Source organism: Sceloporus occidentalis, unplaced genomic scaffold, assembly GCF_023333645.1.
Source record: "Sceloporus occidentalis isolate IW3139 unplaced genomic scaffold, rSceOcc1.0.p SCAF_1, whole genome shotgun sequence".
Taxonomy (NCBI): domain Eukaryota; kingdom Metazoa; phylum Chordata; class Lepidosauria; order Squamata; family Phrynosomatidae; genus Sceloporus; species Sceloporus occidentalis.
This window is the reverse complement of record NW_028316981.1, coordinates 134,200,063-134,209,805: the sequence shown is the minus strand read 5'-3', so window position 1 is coordinate 134,209,805 and position 9,743 is coordinate 134,200,063. Positions and strand designations below refer to the sequence as shown.

The 9,743-nt window shown below is 44.5% G+C and overlaps 1 protein-coding gene across 3 annotated transcripts in view; it reads left to right on the top strand.

Moving 5' to 3' along the window:
- Nucleotides 1-3,703: 3,703 nt before the first annotated feature.
- The window catches only part of LRRC59 (leucine rich repeat containing 59), an 18,760-nt gene continuing 12,720 nt past the window's right edge, over nucleotides 3,704-9,743 (top strand). The window contains exons 1-4 of one of the 3 annotated variants that reach the window (XM_089536944.1): nucleotides 3,704-3,803; nucleotides 7,139-7,281; nucleotides 8,355-8,414; nucleotides 9,241-9,399. In XM_089536944.1, the coding sequence (XP_089393070.1) occupies nucleotides 7,177-7,281; nucleotides 8,355-8,414; nucleotides 9,241-9,399 (324 nt within the window). In that variant the 5' untranslated portion in view covers nucleotides 3,704-3,803; nucleotides 7,139-7,176. Of the gene's footprint in view, nucleotides 4,054-7,138; nucleotides 7,282-8,354; nucleotides 8,415-9,240; nucleotides 9,400-9,743 lie in introns of all 3 variants that reach the window. The other 2 variants (XM_089536961.1, XM_089536954.1) reach the window with 2 other exon arrangements.

Genomic DNA, 9,743 nt, shown 5'->3' with positions numbered 1-9,743 from the left:
AACCCTACATAGCCCAAGATGGGTTTTGCCTTCTGTTTCCAATAAACCCATGGCTTGGAGAGACCAACACTGTATGTACCTATTTGGAAGTAAATCCTACTGAAAATAAATTTGAGGAGACAGACATAGGATCACACTGTAGGGGGCACAGAAAACCATGTGTAACTGAGTGTGCTCATTCTCTGCAATTGCTTACCAAATCTACTTTTGACCAACAGATGCTTCTAGTCCAGCGATGGGGAACATGTAAGCCTCTGTTTCTAGCAATAGTCATCATCCCTGCCCATTGGCTATGATGGCCAAGACTGATAGATGTTGCAGTCTGATACCTGGAGGATCAAAAGTTATAAATTCCTGATGAATGGATCTTTCTTTTAAATAAATCAAATAGAAGCAGTACTTTTAAATGTACCATAAAGGAACTTACAAAAATAATATGTAAATATAAATAATAAGGAAACCTGGAAGCCAAATTAGATGTCATTAAGTGTGTATTTGCTTTCAGTGTACAAGTATTTTAAAAATCACATTGCCTCACAGGGAATTCCCCCTCCAAGCAGTTTCAGAGAAGGGATTTCCCCCCACACTCTAGCAGTGGGGGGGGGGGGTATAAAGATTTACATTCTCCCTTTGTGCATGCTATGATCCTAACAATTATCAACCTCATGACCAACTGATGCTATAGTATTTAGAATACAACAAACAAACACCTCGGTCATACAGTAAATTCAAATATGCCCTTTCTATAGCATTGACACAATACCTTTTGTGCTTGGGGACACATATTACTTGTTCTTGCTCTGATACTGTGAAGTGGGAACTTCAGCTCAACACTGAAAGTGCAGCTCAAGTTGTCTTACTCCGGGCTGGCTCATGCATATAGGTGAACTAGGGAGCAGCCTAGGGCAGCAAAATTTAGGGGTGGCGCGGCAGCTTTTTTTTGTATAATTTTTTGTGAAACTAAACAATACAGTGCGCCCGCGCCATACACGGTCGCGCCATACGGAAGGGGCGGTGCGTTCCATTCAATTGAATGGCGCGCGCCCGTTGCGCCCCGTGCGTGCCCGCGCCACCGCGCCCGAGCCCCATTGTTTCCAATGGGGCTCGAGCATAGGCGGAATTTGCCTTACGCGGCGGGATCCAGAACGGATCCCCCGCGTAAGGCGAGGATGGACTGTATTAAAGTGAACACTCAATACAGCAAGCAATGTAAAGGCAAGCTACCATATGATGGTTTCTTTGTACAATAGCCAAAACATAAATGTGTGCCCTGTGTCCATGGTATGGTCACATGGTACATCATCCACCTTCTGCGTGCGCCTTGTTGACCTCAAGGCCAACAGCCGCCCCCTCTCCTCTCGCCACCCACCAGCCTTACCCTTGGTGCCACAACACGGAACGCCAGTTGTCTTGAGTTTACAGTTTATAACAAACAATCTAGTCTGTTTTCGTGACTTGAGCTTAATAAGCAAAACACCAGCAGGGGAATAGGATAGTGAGACAGTCACTTTGCTGCGTTATCCTCTACCTATGCATATTTTATGCCAATCAGTTATAGAAAAGATAAGATTCCTAAAAGTATGAAAGCTTTTAGCTTTTTTGTTTTTGGTGCACCGAAGAGCACTTTTGCTTTAACTAAAACTCCCTGGCTTTGGAGATTACCCTCCATTTTTCTTCTCTCACCACCCTGAGGATTTCAGAACAGAGACGTTTAGGCAAGATTTTAAAAGAGGTGCAGGGTAAGGCAGGACATTTTTGTTTTGGATAAACTTTCTCACAAGAGGGTCCCAAATGGTTAAACATGTGCAATTCATATCTCCAGTTCCAAAAAAATAATACTCAGATTGCTGAAGATTGTACTCTCCCCATTTTTCTTCTTCTACTGCTTCTACTTTGTATTAAGCTCCTTTGATGTGTATGGGCAAGGCCAGGGACGTAGCCAAGGGGGGGATCTTGGGGTCCGGACCCCCCTTTCCATTAGAAAAATGAATGGTGTGTGCTGCTGCGCCGCCGCACCCAAGCCCCATTATAATGGTGGCACTTAGTCTGGACCCCCCCTTCCTAAAATCCTGGCTACATCCCTGGCAAGGCTGGCCTGATTGTTAGGCAGTTAGGTGCCCCATACCCGCTAAGCTGCCTCAGGAACAGTAGAGGACACCATCCTATGTCCCATCCCAGTCTTCCTCTTCCTTGTTGCCAGTAGAGAAACATTCAACTACCAAGGTTTTGTATATGGAATGGGACGAGGCACCATTTTAGTTTTGCTGAAATAGCAAAATATCTTTAGAGGGGACAAACAAGGCAGTGAGTGTTGGATAAAACATCTGCCGCAACTCCTTGCTACCATTCTCATAGCTGCTATAATATGGCAACCCCACAAATTTCTTAGTCAGGGAATAGAGTATTTAGAGGTCTGCCATTGCTTTTACCCTGAAAGCTAGCCTATAGCAGTGCTTTTCAGGCTATCCAATGTGGTGGACTAACAATTTCCTGGCCACCAGAGACTGGCACCATATTTGCCCCCATTGGCTACAATTGTTTCTCTTTCCTGGAAACTCTCCATAGTCCAGTAGCAGATGACACTGGGGCCAGCACAGGCCCACAAACCACTACATGTCTTGGAGCAATACTAGCCTACAGCACCTAGTGTTTCCTGATGATGGCCTCCCTCCCAAATATTAATCAGGCCTGACCCTGCTTAGCTTCTGAGATCTGATGATATGCCATTCACACAACTACTCAATTAGAGCACTGTTGTTCCACTGCAATTACTCTGGTTCCATCCTCTGGAATCCTGGGTTTTGTAGTTTGGTGAGCCATTAAAACAGCATGTAGATGCCAGAGGTCAAATACACACACACACACACACACACTCCAAAATTCACTTTTGGGGGCGTGGAGAGCATTTCCACCACATTTGGTGGCTGAAGAGTATTTTTTGCGAAATGTTTCAATTGTCCTGAAATGTCCACCGCGTCCTACGTTGTCACCACATTTTGTCCACCTCAGGGGCAACTTTATGCCCAGATGAGGCCTTTTGTTTATTTATTTAGAAACTGAAAATATTGTGAAAATACCCCAACCCTCCTTAGAAATGTTTGGAGGTAGTTTTATTTATTTCTCCTGTTTGTTGGTTGGTTTACTTCTCATGTTTGTTTGTTTGTTCTGCTCTGAGTCCCAAATTTTTTTGGGGGTGAGGTAGCAGAATAATAATAATAATGATATTCACAATTATTATAATTATTCTGAGGGAGCAAGAGCGCCCCTCCTTGTTCTGCTCTGAGCCCCAATTTTGGGGGGAAAGCAGAATAATAATAATTATAATAATTACAAGTATTATAACTATTCTGAGGGAGCAGGGGCGACCCCTGAGGGTCTCCTCTGAGGGTGGCTAATAACGACTGGTGTTGCCCACTCCAGTCTTAGAACGTTCTGGCTGAGAATACGCCCCGCCCCGCCCCCCAGCCAGACACACAGCCAATCACAGCACGGAACCACAGCATTCAAAATAGAGCGACAGCGCCAGGGAGCCGCGCGACGCATGGCCACGTGGCAGTTCTGTTAACGTTCGTCGGCTCTCCAGAGTTTCTCGGCTTTTGCTGCTGTTGCTGTTGTTGAACCACCGGCCTCCAGAGGGCGCTGCAGGGTCCCGTCCCCGACTTCCTGGAGGCGCTCTGGCAGGCGGGAGGCGTTCCGTCTCTCTTGTTCCTGCCTGAGTGGGCTGAAGCGGAGGCAGGTGCGGAAGTGGCTGGCAGTGGAAGGCGAGGCGGCGGCGGAGGAAGAAGAAGAAGGAAGCGGCGAGAGTGAGTCAGTGAGTGGGGGGCCTGCCCTCTCTCCGCTCCCAGCCCCTTCTCGGGGGCGCCCCAAGCTGTGGCTGAAGCCCACCAGCCTGGCCCCTGGAACAGGACTGGGGCGTGTGTGTGTGTGTGTGAGAGACAGTGTGTGCTGTGTGCCTTCGAGTCGTTTCCCACTCACTTTCTTGGCAAGCTTTGCTCAGAGGAGGGTCGCCACTGCCGCCCTCTGAGGCCGAGAGAGTGTGACTTGCTGCCCAAGGTGAGTTTCCACATGGTTCAGAAACGCCAAGGCGAACCTGTCATGGACTTCTCTTGGCGAGATGTGTCCAGAGGGGTTTTGCCGTCGCCTTCCCCTGAGGAGGCTGAGAGAGTGTGACTCGCCCAAGGTCGCCCGCTGGGTTTCTACGTGGCTCCAGAGTCACAGTCCGATGCTCAAACCATGGCACCACAGTGGCTCCATCACAATATAGACAGTTATCGATAATATAATGTCTTCTGTGGCACAGGGGTTTGAATGTGGGCTTACGACTTTGGAGACCAGGTTTCTATTCCCCCCTCAGCCATGAAGCCCACTGGGTGACCTTGCACAAGCCACACTCTCTCAGCCTCAGAGGGTGGCAATGGCAAAGCCCCTCTGAACAGCTCTTGCCAAGAAAACCCCATCATAGGTTCATCTTAGGGTCGTCACAAGCCAAAAACAACCCAAAGGCACACAACAGCAAATAGATTGACAAGTGTTTTCTGTTGATGTATGTGGCAGATCCCTTTCCCAAGGCTGGCCCTGTGGTTCCAGCCTTGGGGTCCTACCACCCCCCTGCCCTTGTCTCTCTGCAGTCAGTCCCTTCCTGGCTTGGGCATTTGGGCCTTGGCTGGCCCCTTAAACGTGTGGATCTGTGGTGGCTTCGTATTGGGAAGCATGGCCTGGCTCCTTATCAGCCTCGATAGAGGCAGCCACAGACAGTTTTAAAAACCACAATAACAAGTACTGTATTAGTTTTTTTTGGGACACACTAGGAGTGTATACACACTCCAGAAATAAAGCAGTTTGACACGCTTTTAACTGCCATGACTCAATACCATGGAAGTTTGCTTTGTGGTTTTATGAGATATTTAGTCTTCCTTGTCAGAGAGAGCTCTGGTGCCCCACCAGACTACAAATCCCAGAATTCCACAGCATTGAGCCTCAGAAGTTAAAGCGGTGTCAGACTGCTTTATTTCTGTGGTTTGGCAGCAGCCTAAGACAATTTGCGAACATTTGACTATTCTGTTACTTTATGCTCCCCAAAACCAGAGTCATTTCTTCCTTCTGTTTGTGTCTCTCCTGCCCAGACTCTGCCTCTGTCAAACCCAATCAATCCCTTACTTCTTTCAGAATCCATACCCTATTTCTGTCTCAGAGCCAAACCCCTGGCTCTGTGTCATCTTCTCCCTATCTGTCCAAAGGGTGAGCATGCTGGGAGGGGCTCCTCTTCCCCCACAGACCTGTCAGCTGCCGTGTTTGTGCTGGGATGTAGAGCAGGCAGGCGTGGGAAATTTTGAAGCCTATTGCATTGTGTTGCCCTTGCTTCCTCCCTTCCTCCCTGATACTGGCTCTGCACCTCTCCGTAGCCAGAAGAGAGAGCTCAGGTGCAGAGTTCCCTGTTGTGGAGCTGCACTGACTGTGTCAGGCCATTGTGTGTGGCCCAAGTCCTCTGTCAAGGAGGGGAGGAGGGTGCCAGTGCTGCTTCGCTGCAGAACAAGGGTTGGGTAATCTGTATCATCTGGGTGATACTGGACTGCAATTTCTATTTGTTAGTTGGCCAGCCCAGTAGTGAGAAAGGATGAATTTAGCAGTTTATCAACATCTGGAGGGTTGAAGCTTCCCCTCCCTGGCAGAAAAGGATTATACATAGATTGATCTGTAAGCATCCCATATCCTGCTTATTCCTTTCTGTCTTTCGACATGCCCCTGTGTTTGAGTGGCCAGGAATGAAAAATCCTGGACAGGATTGTGCAGGCAGGAACCTCTGGGCTGGAGTCCTTGTGGCTTGATTTAGAGGACCAAAGTAGGGTCACCTTTTGTCCCATTGGTACCTCCCACAGCAGCACATTGATTTTCCTGTTATCAGTGGTGTTGCTGGGCTGGGTATGGTGGTGTGAACTGTACCGGGTGATGCTCCAGAAGAGGGTTAACTCCCAATCAGGCCATCCTCCCACTGGAAGGGGGGGACAGGTGCTGCACCCCTAGCTTTGCTTACCCTCAGTGGCAACAGTTCCCTGCCACTGCCATCTTGGGGAAGGCCCTGCTTCCTTGCGGCAGTGGTTTTCTCATCATGAGGAGGCTGCTGCCACTGCAGCAAAGGAAACGGGGTGACTGTGCCCTTTGGTCACACCCCCTGCATTGCGTGACACCATGAGTGGCAATGACACTGCCCCGTATCAGTAGTCCTCTGTTCACATTGGAAAATGAAGTCCCTGCAGCTGGGGACAGTGGTGGTGAGGGAGGAAGTATCCAATAATCTGAGCAGCTCTATCCTCACTGGGAATTCCTGTGGTGTGGTACCATTGCAAATAGTATTTCAGTGGGATTGATTTTACAATAAGTTTTAATATTTGCTCTCCATAGTCTTATGTTTGTCACAAGCATGCAGTTTGTTTCTGTATAATATGTAGCTTGGTTTCTGCCTTCTTATTGTGGATTAATAAGAAGCCTGTGATCCACAGGTTTTCCTATATTATTGAAGTAGATTGCTGTGCAAAAATAGTAATGTAGTGGTTGAGTGTTGGATTGTATCTCTGGAGACCAGAGTATGAATAGCTGTGGAAACCCACTTGAGCGTGTCACATTCTCTCTGCCTCAGAGGAAGGCAAAGGCAACTCTCCTCTGAACACACCTTGTCAAAAAAACAAAACACACACACAATAGGATTGCCTTAGGATCCATATGTTGGAAAAAATTTAAGGGCATGCAGCAGCAGCAACAACAATGCCTATTTTTGGTGGGTTGATAGTGGCAATACCTTTCTATCTCCAGTGTAAACTTAAATATTGGGAGTAATCCAAGGACTTTCTGAAGGCCATTGTGACCAAATATGTTCTTGGAACAATCCTTCCTGCATAAAGATGACCTGGAATGGAAAGTTTTAAGGATATGCAATTCAAATATTTGCCATTGTTAATGTGGCAATAAAAATAAAATAGTTCTGACCCATTTGTTCATTATTGAGAATAGGGTGCAGTGCTTGAGGTTGCTGTACTCTAGACCTGTCCCAGACACTGTGACTTTAACCAGTAGAAAGTAAATCCTACTGAGTTTAATGGTGTTTGTTTTCTAGTAAGTGTTCAATCTTAATTTTTCTTCTTAGGAACTCAAGCTAGTTGGGAGGCTGGTTTATTAAAGAATATGGCGAGATCTGGAGGAAAAGGAGTGAATCTGAAGGACAAACTAGAGGGCAATGAATTGGACCTCAGCTTGTGTGACCTGAATGAGGTGCCAGTTAAAGAGCTGGTTAGTATCTGTTTTCTTATTGGCTGTAGAATACTGCAAATAACTTGAAGGCTGTGTTGCCTGAGTGAATGTATTGTCTTATGTAGAATTTCTGAAATACATTAGCAGATTGGTTAATCCATCCCTTTATCAGAGGCTTTAACATATTTCTTTAACATGCATTAAACAAACACATTCTCTGTGTTTGGAGAAAGGTAAAGTTTTGAAATATATTATCTAGGTTTTAGGAAAATGAAGTGACAAGAAGAGATTAGCATTATACCTTGCTCCTCACATATTTAGTAATAATTTTGAAAGGACTGTGCAAATTTTATCTGGCTTGGTAGCCAACTAAAAATTTGTGCTCTTTATGACTGTGCTCCAAAAGAGCAACCTTGTCTCTGACATTTGTGCTGCTCTTCAGAGAAAATAATAATAATAATAATTTATTTTGCTTTTTCACAAAGGAATCAAAGCAGATTACAACAATATAAAATTGAAACATCATACAATTAAAAAATTACAATTTACAACCCCTAAAACCCCAACCCTCCCCCCGCAGCATGAATGCAGCACAAATGATTACTCGAAAGGGATCACCCAGAGAAAGTGGATAGTGGGCCTGTTACACATCTGTCTGTAAGCAAATACACATTAAAGAGTGTTCCTTCTGGATGGTGTTTGGAAGATAGCATTGCCTACAAGACAAGCCAATTGGTTTAAAATTTTGAAAAATGTTCCTAACTCATTTGACAAATCTTGTAGCTAATTAGTAGAATGTATATCAAAGTGTGTATCATCTGTGTGATAAAGCAGCATCTGTAGAGTACATTTGTTAGATAATTTTAAAATATGCATGTCTATGGATAGGTTAATCCATGGTATTGCATTCCACAAATGGGATAAAGGTCACAGATATGTTACTGTAGTTTAGTTTGCAAGTTTTCACTATTAAATTAATTAACTGTAAACAGGTGATAGCACTTGTTTACAACCCAAAATAGGGAATACGCCCCACTGGACACAATGTAACATACCTCTGAGCAAACATGCACAGGAGTATACTGTTAATTTTGTTGTTGTTGTTTTTGCAGGCAGGACTTCCAAAGGCAACTATCTTGGATTTGTCTTGTAACAATCTTACTACATTACCTGTAAGTTGCAAACTTGTGTTTTGTAGAGATTTTTCATACAGAAGTGGTCATATGTATAGTCATGTTCTTTATTAAAGCTCAGTATGCAACTGTAGTAATAGTGATAAGGGTCATTTCCTGGGCAGTGGCAGCTGCTTGCACAATATTCCCACACCATGTTTTAATCTAAACTTTTGAAAAGCTGCCCAAAGATGTTGACTTGTTTTGGAGCACTATGCAATATCTTGGATAGCTGAGGTAAGGTTCAAAATAAAATGTGGCACAGATTATTGCTTCACTGACTTGGAAGCCACCAGCTGCCACTGCATCTGGGTAAGAGTGAATGATAATATTGCAGTCTTTAGAAAGCTAGTGCCTTATAGTGAGGGAAAGAAATGCAGCTAATTTTTTTTCAGAGAGGAAAGATATGCTTTGAAGTGGCTGAATAAGTATATCAGTGATGTGGAGCTTCCAGTTATAAGTCGTCCACTAGTGGTATGTAATGTAAGATCTACTCCTCTCAAGGAGCCGTGAGACCAATGTGTTTATTGTGGTTATGAATTTTCTCTTATTGGATGCTTGTAGATCTGTTTCTCAATTTTCAGACCTAGTACAAAAGGGATATGCTTTTAATTTCTCAAATGTCATCAGAAGGCGACAAGACTGTGTTGATCTTATTAGTGCTTAGTTCTCCAACAGTGCGGTACTATTCATATTTACCCAGGAGTATACCATTTTGATTTCAGTAGGACTTACTTTTAGGTGAGCATGTATAGGATTGCAATCTACATGCATCAACTTTATTTAAGATGGTGGTTGGACTTTTTGACTTGTATTTGGGTTTTAGTCAGACTTCTGCAGTTTGACCCATCTAGTGAAACTGGACCTCAGTAAAAACCAGCTTCAGCAACTACCTTCAGACTTTGGTCGTTTGATCAACTTGCAACACCTGGATCTACTGAACAATCGATTAGCTACTTTGCCAGTCAGTTTTGCCCAACTCAAGGTAATCCTTTCCCTTTCTAATCCTTGTATGAAGTAAGACTGTGGGTTTTGGCCTAGAATATATTTTGCAATTCCACTGAAGTTTATTTCTCTGGCAGAGATTTTTCCTGGCAGAAAATAAGTGTAAGTTCAGAATGTTGTTATTATGTAGCTGCTGCCTTTTGTGAAATTTGAGTAGTTCTACTAAACTCTTTACAAAATGCTGCCCATATCTTTTTATGTGGTAGTTGTAAATAGCTATCTCTTCTTGGTTTGATTCTAAGGGGGAAGCCCTTTTACTGTGAGTTCAATTTTGGTTTCTGTTGTCTTGTCAATAAAAGATACAACTAGCAAAAAAAAGTGTCA